The sequence below is a fragment of the Phyllostomus discolor genome, chromosome 3, assembly GCF_004126475.2.
Source record: "Phyllostomus discolor isolate MPI-MPIP mPhyDis1 chromosome 3, mPhyDis1.pri.v3, whole genome shotgun sequence".
NCBI lineage: Eukaryota > Metazoa > Chordata > Mammalia > Chiroptera > Phyllostomidae > Phyllostomus > Phyllostomus discolor.
This window is the reverse complement of record NC_040905.2, coordinates 86856199-86874452: the sequence shown is the minus strand read 5'-3', so window position 1 is coordinate 86874452 and position 18254 is coordinate 86856199. Positions and strand designations below refer to the sequence as shown.

General features: G+C 42.3%; 1 protein-coding gene across 3 annotated transcripts in view; it reads left to right on the top strand.

Moving 5' to 3' along the window:
* Nucleotides 1-16416, top strand: part of ALDH7A1 (aldehyde dehydrogenase 7 family member A1) — a 45351-nt gene extending 28935 nt beyond the window's left edge. For 2 of the 3 annotated variants that reach the window (XM_036020705.1, XM_028524781.2), the window contains 8 exons: nt 591-685; nt 5212-5296; nt 6491-6597; nt 8233-8349; nt 9452-9549; nt 9745-9818; nt 12704-12779; nt 14072-16411. In XM_036020705.1, coding sequence (XP_035876598.1) covers nt 591-685; nt 5212-5296; nt 6491-6597; nt 8233-8349; nt 9452-9549; nt 9745-9818; nt 12704-12779; nt 14072-14126 — 707 coding nt within the window. In that variant the 3' untranslated portion in view covers nt 14127-16411. Of the gene's footprint in view, nt 1-590; nt 686-5211; nt 5297-6490; nt 6598-8232; nt 8350-9451; nt 9550-9744; nt 9819-12703; nt 12780-14071 lie in introns of all 3 variants that reach the window. The other variant, XM_036020704.1, reaches the window with a different exon arrangement.
* The last annotated feature ends 1838 nt before the right edge of the window (nt 16417-18254 follow it).

Below are 18254 nucleotides of genomic sequence, written 5' to 3'. Positions count from 1 at the left end.
ATTTTTTTCCTAAGTGGGGTAAGGTAATCCGGTGTAGGAGTAAAGAGCTTGAGGGGTTTCACAGATTTGGAAACGTTCTATAGAGGGGCAACAAGAGGCATTTAAAGGCATGGACTGATGCAGGTGAGGATTTGGATGTTAGAGAGCGAGTCTGATGGTGGTGATAATCAGAAGCTTCCCATCACTCTCTCTATAGGCCCAGGGAAGCTGGCATCAACATGGGCCTTGGGGTTCAGACTGGAGGCAAGTAAAGCTGACAGGAAGGATGAGGTCTTAGAGAAGGGACTACAAGGAGGCTACAGAGGAGGCTTCTCAGTATGAGAAACTTTGAGAAATGAAAGATGAGGACGTCAGAGGAGCAAGGGCCTCCATGTACATCTGTACTTGGATAAAGACCATAGGGCTCTATTCTCACATAATTTTCTCTGGATGAAGAGTGGCCTCTGCAGTGTGAATGTGCTTATTTTACAGGCATCATTCTGATACTCTTACTGCAAGTCCTGTAGTAAAGGCATCAGTGATACCAGTTAGCAAGTACCTTGTCTGCCTGCTTCACGGCACTGATGGGTGTGTGTTTGTGCTTCTCTAAGCCTTTGATGATGCGGACCTCAGCCTAGTCGTTCCTTCAGCTCTCTTCGCCTCCGTGGGGACAGCCGGCCAGAGGTGTACCACTGCGAGGCGCCTGGTGAGTGTGTCTGTGTAGTCACATGAGCTTGTCCTGCACTTCGGTCACCACTTTCTAACCAATTGTATAAGGAGGTGTCATAGAAGTATTGTTAGAAACATGGACTTCCTAGATGTGGTTGGCAAATGTGTGGCCCTATTCTCTCTTCTCCGCTCATGGCACATGTTGCCAGTCAACCAGGGATTCGCTCTGATTGGTTGGACTTGGACTGGGAGTTGAGGCCATTTTCAGTCCCTCACTCAGATCAATATGAACAAAGTCCAATGTTACTTAGAGATTAAAACAAGCTAAATATTTGAAAAATTTTAAAACTCTCAGCTGAAAGATAGACAGCCTTTTTTTTTTTAAATTTCAAGTAGAAACATTTAAAGACTTTAATTTTTGGACTATAACTCAAGTCTCAGATTTGACTTGATGTGACATGGCTTAATGAAAAGCAAATGACTCTATGTATGTTGATTTTTCTCTGTTTATAATAAACAAGAGGTTGTTTAGTTTCAGCACGTTGTTTAGTTTCAGGGTTTGGGATATTTAATCTCCACACTTACATTTGGCTGGATTTCAGTTTTGTGTCAGATATAGCCTTGATTTTCACGACTCACACGGTACTGCAAAACTGTGAGTGCTATAGCCAGGCAGGTTTCAGTTAGGTACAAAATTTGGCTACATTTGCCAGTTTTAAATGATTAGTGTTTTCTTTCTGTTTAATTAAGAAAGCAGTTTGCAGTTGAATTACAGAGGAGTTGGCTTTGGGTTTTACTGTCATTCACAGTGAGTGTGAACAAATTCTTCATAAGGTTGGCATAATCTAAATTAATGAAAATAAGATAAAAGATATACGGAATTAGTCTTTACTTTTCCCATCACATTTTGTATTCATTTTTTCCTGTATTTTACAACAAATGAATCTTTCCTTTTTTAATCATTACTCTGTTGAAGTTCTCAAAAAAAATCCCTAAGATACAGTATTCATAAAGTATTTATAATTTATTAAATTTATTCACCTTAAACATTTATTATATTAATGCTAAGAAGAAAATCAATTTTTTAAAAATGATTATAATCGTAATTACATAGCAAATATGAAATGACATAAAAGAAGCATTTCTCTATGCAACCAACTTTTTCTTTGTGTCTTAGAGCAAATACACATATTCATGTTTTATATTTAGTGTTAAAAATTAGACCACATTATTAGCCATTGCCCAAGATCAATTTCCATAGGAACAATAAAGTAATAGGTAGAAAAATCCTTTGCAGTACTTCAGACCTTCTCATAACTAGTTCTCATAATGCCAATATGTTCGCCACATGGAGACCAACTCAGAATAGATGGCTTGACAAATTCATCTCCACCACTGAGAACATAGCATGGAGCTCACATCCTACCCAGAGTGAGCCCAGTGCATGTCCTCACCTGATTAAGGCCTCACTCTAGAGACCTAGTTGGCCTGAGGTTAAGAGCATATGGTTACACAGCAGCAGAGGTAGGCTGACCAAATCGTGGTGGAATGTATTCACCATGACTCATACAGTTGTAGTGTGGGATAGTTATGCTTGAGGTTTTCTGCTTCATAAGGTGTTGAATGCTCTAGAAAAAAAAAGGCGTAATTGATTTGTAAAGCTTACTCAAACAGGTCCTTATGGAATTGATAAAGACTTGTCTTAGACTTCCAGTCAAGGTGGCGGCATAGGTAAACACAGCTCATCTCTTCACACAGCCACATCAAAGTTACAACTAAAATATAACCAACCATCACTCAGAACTGTCAGAAATCAAGCTGAATGGAAGTCTGACAACCACAGAATTAAAGAAGCCACACCCATCCAGACTGGTAGGAGGGGTGGAGACAAGAAACAAGCTGGCCCCACATCCATGTGTGATGGATAAAAATCCAGGAGGAATAGAATAGGAGCAAGGAGTCCCAGCCCCACACCAGGCCCCCAGCCCAGGGTTCCAGTACCAGGAAGATAAGACCCCATAAATGCTGGTTGCAAAAACCAGTGGGGATTGAGCTGGTGATATAAACTTCTGGAGCCCCAAACAGTTCCCCTTAAAAAACCCATACATACTGCAAAAACAAAACAAAACCCCAAACACAGATTTACTCAGAGTCACTCCCTATGAGCTCCAGCCCTGGGGTAGCAGCTTGAAAGGCACCAGGGAGGAATTGGAGTATCTGATATCAAGGCGAGAGCTGAGGGATAGCTTTCTCCCAGACAGAAAGGTGGTCAGAGACTGTTGTCCCATTTCTGAACCCTCCCTCCATACAGCCACAAAGCCAGCAGGCAGGTGCCATATCTGAGACTCCATCAACTGGCTAACACCATTTTTCCCACCCTGGAGATCCGCAGACTCCATTGAACCCAACATATGGGTCCACCCAGACTGTTAATTGTGATTTTTTCATATGAATGGCTGGTCTTCTTCCATGCTTCACAACACCCTAAATCCTCTAAAAAAGGCAACAGCCTGCCTCAGTGAGCCCCCAGCTCCCATACCTCTTGGGAAGTGGCCCTAGGCTCAAGCACTAACAGCAGCCAGCCTAGATTCAATCTTGGCTTTGCCTGTGAATCTCCAAGCCCAGCACAAGTAGCAGCCATCTCAGATTGCTTTATAGCTCAGGCAGGATGACCCTGGACAAAACACAGGGGTGGCTGACCTTGGCTTGCACCACCTGGGAAACTCCAGAGCCTGGGGTGGAAACCCCAGAGCTGTCCACCCAGTGGACAGCTACAGACCACACTGGAGCACCACCACCCTGCTCCTGCACAGCTGATCTTCCACAGAGGGCAAAGGATGGTGGTCAGTGGTCACAGCCAGTCCTTGCAGCTGACTAGCCTGGGTACATTCCTCCCACTGACCTGCCAACAGCAATCCAGGCACAACTACAAGAGGAGGGTGCACTAAGTGTGCACCTCGAGTAACCCAGCTTGGGTGATAGGGGAGGCTGTGCCACTGGACCCTATAGGGCACCTACTACATTAGGCCACACTACCAACACATGGAGGCAAAGCAGCTCTGCCTAATACATAGAAACTAACACAGGGAGGCTGCCAAAACAAGGAGATGAAGAAACGTGGTTCAAATGAAAGAACAAATCAAAACTCTAGAAAAAAATACTAAACAAAATGGAGATAAGCAATCTATGAGATGCAAAGTTCAAAACACTGGTTATAAGGATGCTCAAGGAACTTAGTGAGGACCTCAACAGCATAAAAAAATGCCATTCAAAAATGAAGGCTACACTAACTGAAATAATGAACAATTTCCAGGGAAATGAGTAGAGTGGAAGAAGCCAAGAATGAAATCAATGATTGGGAATATAGGGAAGCGAAAAACAGCCAACCAGAAGAAGAAGAAAAGAGAATCCAAAAAATCAAGGATAGTGAAGCAGCCTCTGGAATGACTTTAAGAGGTCCAATATTCACATCATAGGAGGGGCAGAAGAAGAGAAAGAACAAGAAACCAGAAATCTATTTGAAAAAATAATGGAAGAAAACTTCCCTAACTTGGTGAAGGAAATAGACATGCAAGTCCAGGAAGCACAGAGAGTCCCAAGCCAGATGGATGCAAAGAGGCCCACTCCAAGATACATCACAATTTTAATGCCAAAGCTTAAAGCTAAAGGGAGAACATTAAAAGCAGCAAGAAAAAAGCAGTTAATTACCTACAGGGGAATTCCCATAAGACTGTTAACTGATTTCTCAAAAGAAATTCAGCAGGCTAGAAGGGACTGGCAAGAAATACTCAAAGTCATGAAAAGCAGGGACCTACAGCCAAGATTGCTCTACCTAGCAAAGATATCATTTAGAATGGAAGGGCAGATAAAGAGCTTCCCAGACAAGAAAAAAGCTAAAGGAGTTCAGCACCACCAAACCATTATTATATGAAATGTTAAAGGCACTTATTTAAGAAAAAGAAGATCAAAAGTATAAACAATAAAATAGCAATAAATACATATCAACAATTGAATCCAAAAAACTAAGCAAACAAGAAGAACAGAGACAGAATCATGAATATGGAGAGTGTTTTGATGGTTGTCAGATGGGTAGGGTGTGTGGAGGAATGGGTGGAGAGGTGAGGGGAATAAGAAGTACAAATGTGTAGGTACAGAATAGCCACGAGAATGTAAAGTACAGTGTAGGAAATGGAGTAGCCAAAGAACCTAGATGCACGACCCATGGACATGAATAGTGGTGGGGGGATTGTCTGAGGGAGTGGGGGTGCTGTGTGGAGGGGGGTAAAAGGGGAAATATTGGGACAACTGTAATAGTATAATCAATAAAAAAAAGACTTGTCTTATGATTTTATTCTAACATCCACTTAGAAAATTATTATCTTTATGTAGTTAAATTTAAATTAGAGATTATATAATTAAAAAATAAACATCTGTTCGCATGTTTAAAGATCACAATAGTTCAAAACTGTATGAACTATAAATCAACATTAGGAAAAATTGTACATTGTTAACAAATTTGTACATTTATTTGACTATTCCCATGTGTATTTCTTTTGCTCTTAGTTTTTACATGAAAGCATCCACGATGAAGTTGTGAATAGACTGAAAAAGGCCTATGCACAGGTCCGGGTCGGGAACCCCTGGGACTGTGAGTATCTGGTTGATTTCACGTGTGTTCCTTTTTGATAGCTGCTGTTACAAGTGTTTATGATCTTTCCCCCCTTCCCTGAGAGGAGTCCGGGCATACAAAGCAGGTAATAGGACATTTAAGGTGCCGTGTCTGCTTCTGGGTGAGGATCTTGAGTGTTGATGTGGTCTGGGGGGTGAGTTTGGCGGTGGTGCTGAGATTGGATGATTTTGGTGAGTTTTTTTCTCTTTACTGTTATTACCCTCGTCTAAGCCATCAACCTCCTCTCTCGTGGAAGGCTCAAGAGTCCCCAGACTGACTTTCCTGCTTTAACTTCTGCCTTCCAGAGTGACCAGAGTGATTTTTTTAAATGTAATTAGATTAGATAATCCACTCTCCTACTTTAAATACTCCAGTGACTTTCTTTGTTTTTCTACTAAAATCAAGGTTTTTTACTCCTCCTTCAGCAGGCTCACAATCTGTGTGATCGTCAGGGTCACACAGATTGTGCCTCTCCTCTTTACCCTCTGACCTCCTGCCTACCTTTGCCCCCTGTGCTCCCTGAGCTCCAGCTTTTCCAACCTCCTTTCATGCTCCAGGGCTCGAAGGCTTTGTCCCGTTGCTCTCAGTGCTGGAAATGCTCCTCACCCAGCTCTCCCCACCACGGGCTTCCTGCTGCAAGGCCACCTCCTCCCTGAGGCCTGTCTAGGCCTCCCTACTCCCCCTTTTCCCCAGGTAACCTATCTGCTCTGCTTCCTGGCAGCCATACATAGGGCAGCATCAGTCTTCCCCTATAAATTGTACACCAGCTGCTAGGCCTACGAAGTTCTTAGAGAGTGATCACACTGCAGTGAATGAACGGGTGCTGCGTTTTTAACGTGGCACTCTGATTAATGAATCTAAACCAAGGTTGACAAATTTGGCCTGCCACTTGTTCCTGTAAGAAAGTTTATCAGCACATGGCCACACTACTTGTTTACCTATTTTCTGTGGCTGCTTTCACACCACAGTGGCCAAGTTAAGTGATTGTGAGGGACCACACATGTCAGGCAGAGCATTACACATTTACTTTCTGTCCCTTTACAGAAGGTCACAGACTCCCGTTCTAAGCTGAAGGGCTGCCTGAAGGGGTTGGTCTGTTCATTGGGAAAGCTGTTATAATAATAAAATGATGCTACTTAGGGTAAAATGAGGAATATTCCTTTTTCTCTCCAGCTAATGTTCTCTATGGGCCACTACACACCAAACAGGCAGTGAGCATGTTCCTTGGAGCAGTGGAGGCAGCAAAGAAAGAGGGAGGCACAGTGGTCTATGGCGGCAAGGTAATGAAAGCTCTGGGCCCAAGCAGGGCTCTGGGCAAACTGGTGAAAGCCCCCAACTCTGGTGTCTTTCTTCTCTCCTCCCTTTTGTAAGGGGGAAATATGTGTTTTGAAGAATGACAATGTAAACTACATGGAAAATTTCTGGAAGGACACACAATTTCAGCCATGGTTGCCTTTGAATTGAGTCTCTAGGAATTTATATGGGGGGGAGATCTTTTCATGATACAGTAGAAGACTTCGTATTCAGACTAATTAGAATTCATATGTAATGGTTATTTTAATAGGTCAAATAAAACAGGGAATAAAAAAACACACACCAAAAGCATTTTAATTTAACACAGATAACTACATTTGATTCTTTGGATGGAATCAAAGCATTTTCTTCACTTGTGGTAGGAATTTGTCTTCATCCTGGCAGAAGCTGTACCAATAATTTATTGTCGACATGTTAGTTTCAGTTTGGTCAAAATTCACTGAGAACTGAGTTTCTTGTGAAGCTGAGACAAGACTCCTTCTCTCTAGTCATCTTAATCACTGACATAGCCACATTTCATTGGACAGCGTGGGTATGAATATTTATGCGTCTGTTTTTTACTTTTGTTGAGTTATTTTCTGAAACATTCCACTTGATTTTTATGGAAATAGCTCTTTTTTCTTTTGTATAATATTTAAGTTTTGCAACACAGTATAGCATTACAATAACAAATACAGCTGCCATGCTCAGGATCTGAAGTGAAGACAGTTGACTCTTGGTAAACATGCAGCTCAGAGGGTGAGCCAGCAGCCAGAGCAGCTGGCCGTGGGCATCAGTATGGTATGGAAGGAGAAGCAGGTATTAGGTAATAAGTGGACATGAGCTAGTAATTTGGTTACATGGAGGCTGGTTAGGAGTGTCTACACTATATCCTTTTGGAGCTTTTAATTTTTGTATAATATATATTAGTTTGCTATGGTTATCATAATAAAAGATCATAGACTAGATGGCTAAAACAACAGCAGTATAATATTTTTCTCACAGTTATGGGGATTGGAAGTTTTAAAAATCAAGGTGTGGCGGGGTTGGATTCTGGTGAAGCCTCTGTGTCCGGCACAGAGTGTCCTCACACAGCCTTTCCTCCATGCATGAAGAGAGGAGGTATCTGGTGTCTCTTCCTCTTATTAGGACATTAGTTCTGTGTGATTAGGTCCCTACCCATGTGACCACATTTAACTTCCATTACCTCCTTTAAGGCCCTGTCTCCAAATTCAGTCACTATGGGGTTAAGGTTTCCACATACAAATTTAGAGGTGGAGGATACAATGTGATTGATAACACAGTGGGTATAGATTACCTATTGTAAAGTTATATAAATTTTACAATCATCACTGTGACTTTTTTCAATGCTACTTGGTTGTAACAAATGGCATAGCTCTCCATCCTTGATCCCTATTCTTTTCCTATTTTTCTCTGGCCAGGTTAGAGCCAATAGGAAGTGGAGGACGTTTATGTTCATGATGGGAAGTTATTTTGCAGAAACAATTTACTTAACATGGTGTTGGCTTTTATCACAAATATAGGCAAACACTCTGTCCTCTGACCACAAGTACTGGAATACAAAATGCTTTCATTGTCTTTATTTCATCTCTCTACTGCAGGTTATGGATCGCCCTGGAAATTACGTAGAACCGACAATTGTGACAGGTCTCGCTCATGATGCATCCATTGCACACACAGAGACTTTTGCTCCGATTCTTTATGTCTTTAAATTCACGGTAAAAATGGGTCCTTTCTCTCTTTTTTCTAGTCTCATGTTGAAAGAAACGAGAAGACTGGGAGAAAATGAAGGTGTATTAAATTTCACTCAATTCGCCTTTAGGGAGGTTTTAGAAAGTCATTTTGATTAGTATAAATTCGATGGTTGTGGCTAAACTATGATAGGATGAACACTTCAAACTATAGAGCATGCCATGCTGGCTGCCTGGGAAGCCGGGTGAGCAGGGAACCGATGCTGCAGTTTATGGAGAAGGTGGCCCTCACTTCCTGTATCACCTGGTTCTGGGCTGTGTGCGCCACACATTGGGCTTCCCTGCAGAAGAACTAGATAGTCTGATAGCCTGAGAGCTACGTTTCAGCAGACAGAATGGGAAGATAGAGGGCAACCTAGAGATCTACAGTTACAATCTGTGTGAGGACAGATGGGCTGTGGAGGTTTTAACAGAGGAAGATAACTAGATGGCCTCCTTCTCCGGCATGGGACAGGCCCTCGCCGTGCCAGAAAATATTTAGAGGCTCATTCAGGGTTTGACTGTGCCGTGATTCACAGTCAAAGAATCATGAGAATCACACCGTGTTGTTACTACATGATCGTATTTCTTAAAATCTTGCTTAAAATTGTCTATCACTGTTTCCAATATGGTGACTAGAGAGTATAATTTCATGTTTTGTAGTGTGTGTGTGACTGTGAGCTCTTGAGCAAACAATGTAGCCTCTCTGCACCTGCTTTGCCCAATCTGTAAATTGGGGATAATAGAAAACCTGTGCCGTAGAGTGAGGATTACCTACCTGAATGCATGCTGAGTGCTCAGGTCAGTGTATGTAATAAGAGCTCAAGAAATATTAGCTGTTATATGTGATAGCTTGAATAGAAGAATGCACTAGAAGAATGGAAGCTCTTAATTGTCCTTAAAGCCCAATTAGGGAGAAAACCCCACAAAGGCACTGTATAAGCAAAACGGAGTTAGTCAGATGTTGACCCTGTAGTTTCCTTGTTTTGCCCTAAAATCATACTGGCACATCTCATAAAGTGAGTTCAACATTTGTAACTTTGACCTGAACACTGTATCAGGTAACAGTTTCTAACATCTGCCCTTTCAGAATGAAGACGAAGTCTTTGCGTGGAATAATGAAGTAAAACAGGGACTTTCAAGTAGCATCTTTACCAAAGACTTGGGCAGAATCTTCCGCTGGCTTGGGTATAACTTTGTTTATTTAAAAAAAAAAGCCTGTGTGAGTCTGATGTGTGTGGTGAGGGACTTTGAAAAAAGGAAATGGAACCATCATACTTGAAAATCCATTTTTCGGCATTGAGGGTCTTAGAGGTTTTGTTTGGATTTTGTTTTTTACTTTCCCATACGTTGCTCTCACCATGTCCCCCTTTTTATCCACAGACCAAAAGGATCGGATTGTGGCATCGTAAACGTCAATATTCCAACGAGCGGGGCTGAGATCGGAGGTGCCTTTGGTATGTGGAGAATCCTCGTTTTGTTTTCCATGTTGGGTGGTGTGTTAGTCTGCTAGGGCTGCCATCACAAAGTACCACGGGGCGGTGGCTTAAACACCGAAATTAATTTTCTCACAGTTCTGGAGGCTGGAGCTCTAAGATCAAGGTGTTGACGAGTTTGCTTTCTTCCTGGCTTGCAGATGGCCACCTTCCTCTGAAGGCCTCACGTGGCCTGTTTTCTGTACAGACATCCTTGGTGTCTCTTCCTCTTATAAGGACACCAGTCCTATTGGCCGAGGGCCCTGACTTTATGACTTCATTTAACCATAATTACCTACTTGAGGACCCTATTGCCAAATACAGCGACATTCTGAGTTGTTGGAGGCTAGGCCTCGAACATATTCACGGGGCAGGGGAGGAAGAGTAGGGAGACAATTCAGTTCAGAACAGGCAGTGGAGGAAAAGCAGTAGTAACCAGGAAACAGAAATAATAGCCGTATCTGGTCTAACCTTCTTGAGGAAGTCTATGCTCCATGTTCGGAGTCCTGTCCAGGGTGCTTCCTCTCATTCTCAGATGCAGGATCACCCTGGAGCAGGGCCCTCACCTGAGGGGTGCAGACCCTGAAAGGATGGCATGTGTTTCCTGGGCAAGGGTTCAAGACCCCAGGAAAGATTAAGAACACTTGTTTTAAAGCCAGAAAAATTCAACCTGAAAATTCTGGATTTTGTTGGCAAACTGGGCATAGTAACATAGTATGTTAAATGTTATCTTGCATTTTAGATAAAATACTAAGTTGTTTCTTTTCACTGAGCCCTGTTTCTATTTTGTCTTTATGCTTTGAGTTCTTAGTGCTTAACCTTAGTGATAGCAATAATTAAAAAAAAACTCTGCCCAACAATCATTTATTGTTTTACTCATTGAAAATGATCATACAATATACAGATGCTGTACTATAGAATTGTATACCTAAACCTATATAATTTTATTAACCAATGTTACCCTGATAAATAATAAAAAGTGATCCAAAATACAGTAAAAACAGATTGCCTTTAAATATATAAAGAAGCAAAACCAACATTCATTAATACTTGTAAAAGTTAAATAATTAGGGGCATTCCTTCATCTTCTTCAGACCGAATAGTGTAATTACTCCCCAGTGCGCACAATTTGACAGGAAGTTTCTGCTTTCAGTTCAGCCCTTCACTCTTTCCCTCCACTGTTTAGTGGTCTGAATGTGTCTGTCTGTCCTTCTGTAGCCCTTTAATCCCTTTGTCCAGCTCGTGCCTTCTCTTTCCCATGGACTCCAGCTCTCACAGTTAATTTTTTAAAAAAGTCTTAGAGTGGAAAAAGCAGTTCTGCCCTCGCTTTCCTCCTTCTTTCCCAGAGACAAATACTTTGAGATTCTTACTAAATGAAAAAAGTAATTCACCTCTGAATTTACTTTAATTTTTCTAAATAGGGTGCTTTAACTGCACTCTTTCACAACCTGAGACATTATGTGTTGACCCTCTGCTGTGCTAGATTAACCTTCTCAAGTTTTCTCTCTTTTTCCCTTTAAGTGATACGGCATTAGTGTGTGGGGTGAGGTCCAGAGGAAACCAGGAACAAGCTTCTAAGAGTCTTCTCCAGTGGCGTCACAAATTGTGACAAGTGTAGTCCACCAAGAGAACTCGTTAAGGACTCCACACCAAAGGTTTTTACTGGGGGCGGGTCACAGCGGCATCCTCAGCCAAGCAGAAGGAAAGCAGGTGTTTAACACAAACCACATTGTTTGTGTAAAAGCAGTTCAGGCCCAGTGAGACACCTGAGCATTTAGGGAATGCTCTCTGTGGGCGCAGGGAACTGTGTAGCCACCAAGTCCTGATGCCAGCAGCATTACGGGCAGCCCTGCTACCCCTTTTCTGCAGCTTTGTAAGAGTTTTTCCTCAGACTTTTGAAACTAATTACTCATTTATCTTCTGGTTTACAGTGTTGTGATTGAAAAGCCCAATCCACTTTGGTTTCTGATCTTTTTTTCCCTGTTTCAAAAAATATTGGTTGTACTATTTACTCATTATGTCTGATGTTCTGAAATTTCACAGGAATATGCCTCAATGGGGATGTTTGTAAAAACATTTGGTGGACACTCAGTGGCCAGTGATTGGCCTTAGACTATTGGGCCTCATAATTTTCAGTTCTGATTCTGCTTTGGTAGTGTTTCTTTGACATTTTTTTCCCTTTGATTTTCTCTATTTTAATTTCTGGAACTCCTATTATTTAAATGTTATCTCTTGAGAAATTGATTGTCTGATTTTGTTATCTTTTCTCTCATTTAATCTCTTTATTTTTTACATGGGAAATTTCATCAGATTTTTCTTGTCCTTCTATTAAGTATTTTCTCCTCTACTCTTATTAAATATAACATTGAAACTTATTTATTGTGCTTTGATGGCACACTTTTAAAGAGTGTCCCTTTGTTGTTCATGGATTCACTATCTTCTTACAACCTAAGTATGTTAATTTAACATCTAAAATGTCTTATTATAAAAACAGTTTATGTACATTGTAGAAAATTACATATAGAGAAGCATAAATGAAAGAATAAAAACATATTTCCATTGTCCAGAGGTTCTATTCTTAACACCTTGGTCTAATGATATGGTTTTTTTAAAGGTTTTCTTCTGCTGCCTGACACATTTCTCTTTCCTCTTAATTCCTTCCACTTTCCCTCTGATTTTCATGTTTATGTTCATCTCTATCTTTTATTTGTTTGCGAAGGAAACTATGGGCTAGATATAAAGGAAAGGAGTGGCTCAGGTCGCCTGGTCTCCTGTCGGTGTCCTCAGCTCAGGGACACTGAGTGGGAGCCCACACAGAGGGGAGCAGCCCCAGAGCTGGGGTGTGAGCCGAGTTTGTGTTTCTCTAGGGGGAGAAAAGCACACTGGCGGCGGGCGGGAGTCGGGCAGTGATGCCTGGAAGCAGTACATGAGAAGGTCTACGTGGTAAGCAGGGGCTCTGGGGGGATGGGCCGGGCTCAAGGCTGCTGCAGGGTGCTTTTGCGCTTTTCTCCTTTCCGCTCTGTTTTTAGGTGTTTCCGTTTAATTTTATTTTTCTAATGTTTTCTAATGGTTCCACTGTGAAACCGTCTGGTCGGTGGTTTCTACCTAGAGACAGCACAGGAACAGGACACTTGGGGTGGGGGTGTCAACCGGCAGGGGCGGGTGGAAGAGGCTGTCCTTTCTGAGTTTTTTCCTTGGGTGTGGCTGCCACCCTTGCAGGCTGAGGAATCAGAAGGAGATGGAGCTGCAGGGGGTGGGGGCGGGTTGCGGGCCTGGCTAGCAAGCTGCGGGATACCAGCCCTCAGAATAGTGAGCATGACCCTTGAAACCTGGTTAGCTCACTCACCCAGCACGTGGTAGTTGGTGAGGAAGCTGGCTTCTAGGAGATTTTGACTAGGAGTGGTTTCTTTTACTTGAATTCTGTTTCTCCTCCTTGGGTGGAAAGAGCTTTACCCAAGTGCAGTAAAATAGTGTGGGGCTCAGGCCCATGTGCCCTTACGTTGTGGGAAGAGCGCAGGGTGAGGGGCCAAGAACACCGTCCTCGTCCCATTTACTCCTTCTTACTAGCTCCCTAGCCTCGGGTGGGTTCCCGACCTGGGCTCCTTTTGTGGTCACAGCTTCTTTCTGTCCGTCAGAAATCTCTGAGGGGCTTTTGGCTGTGGCTTGTTAAGTCTCCAGCATGTATACTCTCTGCCTGGTTTTTGTTCTTTGAAGTCATTTACGTTCCTTTACTTTCCTTGAGCACTGTGGATCTACAGTGGAAAACTTTTAGCTCTGGTCTTTGGGAACCCGTTTAATGGGACATTTTTCCTCTTAGGAGAAAGATGAGATCACTACCAGATAACTGACACAAAGGGAAGCTTTAATTTTCTAAATTATTACAGTTCTTATTTTTATCAAAATGAGATCTGTTTTTTTCTGCTAATTCAGTACTAGTTATTGAGAGATAGAAAGAAAATTGTTCCAGTCCCATATTCTTGTGCCCTGATAACTGAAAAACATGGATGCTCTGTGTCTTTCCAGACTTTTGTTTTTCTCTCATTTTTAAATATTTTATAAAACTGGATTCATACTAATAATGTTATGTATCCTGTTTTCTTCACCAGCGTGTAATTTGGGCATTCCACCTTGTTAATGTATATAGATATACTACATTTTTTAAAGGCATAAGAATATTCTCTATTATATATATACTACCCTTCATTTAATTTTGTTTATTTTTTTTCTCTCTCTAGTACCATCAACTACAGTAAGGACCTTCCTCTGGCCCAAGGAATCAAGTTTCAGTAAAGGTGCTTTAAATTGACATTACTTCAAGTCTTTTAGGTTTTCTTGCATCTCTTTCTTCTGAAGAAGACAGAAAATTAAGATTTGCCCTGAATAAATGCATCATTTGGAGTGTGACAGTGGCTAATCTTTTAAGTCCCCAAGGTCCTGACTAAATCAAGAGACTTATTTTTAAAAAATAAAAGTTGTCATGGCATAGCCATATTTAGTAAGATAGAAAAATGCATTTTTATGTTACAAGTAGTTACTAATTTTCTTAAAGTTTATAATTATTTCATAATTTAGACAAAATACTTACATGCTGTGCTAGGAATTTGGAAAAACACAGAACCTAACAGAAAGGAAAATAGAGGTCTTCTCAGTAGATGCAGGAACATCTCCTGAGCAAGTAACGGATTCTCCGGTGAGAGTTGATTCACACTGCCCTCTTCCAGCCTTGGAAGGTTGGGGAGGGTGTGGTTGACAGGGAGTACATCCCTTCTATGGAGGGGCCATACAGCACATCATCTGTGGAATGCCTCACTCTGTTAAATATGACTAAGGTATTCATCACCATTACGACTTCTCCTGCCCACAATGGCTTGTGTCACCCACAGAAGAAATTTGTGGGGCGGATGTAGATACCACTCCTGCCATAGCACCTGCACCTGCCATGCACTCTGCCTGTGTAGCTTCAATAGAAAGAGTCTCTGGATTTCTCACGCAGCCTTCAACCGTTTGTTTAGCTGGTAGGCTTCTGCAGTTGCCCTTGGGTTTGTTCTTGGCGGACAGCCACAGTGTGTGGCAGCATGTGTCTGTCAGAGTGAAGTCAGCAGAGGTCGCTGTCTCTCTGCTGGGAGTCTGCTTCCTTCCCTCGAGGGGCTGCTCAGAAGCCTTTGGAGTGATTCCGCCCAGGGCCCCTATGGAACTCGGATTGGCCCGTGCAGCCCTCCTCTTTCTGGCAGTCTGCGCTCCCCCGATGGGCAGCCACCAGCTGCCCCCTGGACTCCTGTCAGATTGGACTGGGGCAGAAGCTTTGAAGATGGCATTTGTAGATGACCTAATGCATCAGGATGTATGGACAGATTTTCACAACTGGCAGTTTGGGGGTTGTTGTGACAGAGAAGCAAGCAAATGGAAAAAACGAAGCAATTACAAATTGATCAGGGAAAGAGAGGTCCCGTATTCCATGGCCCAGTGTGACTAGTGGCACCTGGGTATGTAGTTGTCAGCCTTGAATGTTAATCAGGCCGAAGGCTGATGATGAGCCTTCTGAGAGCATGCTGGCAGGAAGAAGGCAGGGGTGAGGGTAGGTTAGAAAGGTGACAGTTCCTCATGTTCTGTAGTGGTGAGTCTGTAATACCTAAAATCAAAATAGCAACCTGGGCTTATAAAGATAGGCAAATTCCAAATCATTGCTTCAGGGGAGGGCTAGGGGGGTGGGGCACGGAGACAGGGCACATTGCTGCTTCTCATAACTAGTCCTGTAGAGCTATTTGAGTGTTGAATGAAGAGGCTGTATAATTTTGATTAAAAATTTAAACCAAGGAAAAGGAAATGATGTTGGAAAACCCTGCATCTCCAGACGCCCTTCGCTCCATCCCGCTCCATCCCGCTCCCCGGGGCACAGGCGTGCACACCCGGGACTCTGTTTCCAATGCCTCGTGAAATGATCTTGTGAAAGCCACATCTCCTTCCATTTTTTAAGAGTCTGAAACAGACTATATTATCTTGTATTAATACACATATACTTTTTAATGTACGTGGCTGCTTAAGAAATTCATGCAAATTGGGCATTTACTCTAAAAATCTTACTATGGCTTTTCTTTTTAGGTCGCAATGCTAAGTATTCCATCTCTGCCTCGCTTGGTCACTGTGATACTGTCTGAACAAAGGGAAGCATTGTTTAAAACATTTTAGGAATCATGTTAATAGGCTGTTTTTGTGAAATTTGCAAGATTAGTTTTGATTGAAATCTTTTTATATCCTGTTTTCTCCCCAGCGTATTATTTTTAAACAAGTGTTCCAAAACACAAGCTGTATCAGTGATTGTTTTAATTAAACACTTTTTCATTTATAATTTCCCTGCAGTTGGGCATTTAAGGAGACTCCCCGACATTGTGTCCAGTGTGGGGAAACCCCCAGTACATGGGGTACAGCAGGGACTGGCAGCTCTGCTCTTACGCGTAGAAGCCAAGTCACACTGTCTCTGAAAGCTTTCTTTGAAACTAATTGATAACTTTTATACACATTCCTAGCAACAACTTGGATTTTTTTTTGTCATAACGTTTATTAAAAAATAATTGCCTTTAAATCGTCTCTTTTTGTTCTTTATTCTTTGACCTAACAAGTGGAAGTTGCCCATTGGTATTTTCAACCACAGTGGTTAAAATGTGTGTGTGTGGGGGGGGGTGTGTGTATGTGTGTGTGTGGGGGGGGGGGGGGGTGTGTCCTGGCCGTGTATTTTATTTTGAGGTGCTGGGAGCCCCATGCTGCTGATGACTGGTTATCCTGGGCCCCTGCTGACTGTCCTGTCCCTCCCTGCCCGCCCCTGGTGCTGTAGCCACACTGCCAGTTCCCAGCCCACACTGTGGGCAGGAGCAACTGTGGTTAGCGGGCTGACTTCTGCCACTGTGATGAACCCTAAGTTTCTTAGGATCTTGCTGTACATCTCCAGTCCCCAGAGAGAGCGTCCAATTGGCTGATCCCAGGATCCTGACGCTTGTGGTTCCCTGGGAAGTGGGTGGAAGACTTTGGCCTTTGTTTGGGTAGGGAGGCACTCCTGATGAGGACGTCATACAGCAAAGATGAGGCAGTTTTCTCAAAGCCAATCAGGATGCTACTACATCTTTCACTCCTCTGCTCTGCAACCACAGAACGTCCTTGGTGGCATTCTCTGTTCCTGGGAATGCGGGAGGGACAGAGAGGGGTCAGCGACCTTGCTCTTCTGCTCTTCCAAACATTTTTCTGTTGCCTTCACTCGAACAAGGTTGCCAACAGGGAAGCTGGCTAGGAATGGTTTTAAATGTTTTCTGTTTCAGTATTGCCACACAGGGCATGTAGGCTACACTCCCTGCGGTCCCAACACCCTATTTTCACACACCTGGCTTGGTCCCTTTGTTATCCTCTTTCCCAGACTTATTTTATCTGCCTGATTGCTGTGTAGACCTTTGCACGGGTAACCACTGCTGCAATTTCTCCCCTCCCCAAGTTTAGCACCCCTTCTTCAAGGTTTTTAAGAGGATGTGTGATGAGATTAGGTGACAGGTCATTTTTTCAGCCCCAGAAACTGTTGATATATTTTAATGCACCGAATTTTGGAGCTTTTCATATAATGAAATTTATTGATCTTTTATTATTTTTCTAATTTAAGTTAAAAAGTTAGGTTACAAATATTTCCATTGGCTTTTTTAGATGTAGTTTTACAGAAGTGATAGTTGTACGTATACAGTCACAAACTCAAATGGAGATTGTAACAAACGCGGGCCGCTCCCATTCCCTCTGCTGTCCCTCCCCCAGTTCCCAGAGCAACCGCCTGGAGACCACCCTCCCTTCCCTGCTGTGACTGACTGACCTCCACATTTCTACGTAATAAGCTTGTACTGCTATTTTGTAGTTAGAGAATTTAGATTGTCTGTTGACTTGTGGTAGGTGAGGAATAATGTTATTACCACCTCCCTAAGCTTACTCTTTAATATCACAACTTTTGGTTAAATCTATAGTCATTTAATTATTATGAATATGCAAAGACAAGCAAGCCTAATCATGCCTTAAAATTATGCCTACATTCTTTTATTTTCCCAGAGTTAATAATTGCCCTTATTGCTTAATTTGCTCTGTATCTTCTTATTGTAGTACAATGCAAAGGATTTACCATTTCAAAGTGTGCAGTTTAGTGGCATTTAGTACACTCGCGAGCTGTGCAACCCTCACCACTGCCTAGTTCTAGAACATCTTTATCATCCCAAAGGAAACCCTGTACCCATTAAACAGTTGTTCCCCATTCTCCTTGACCTCGAAGTACCTTTTACCACCAGCCTGCTGTCTGTATCTATGGGTTTACCTGTTGTGGATATTTCATATAAAGAGAATCTCTATTAGTAATGATTTCCAAATGCCTGAATCATCTCTGTAACACGCCTATTAATATTT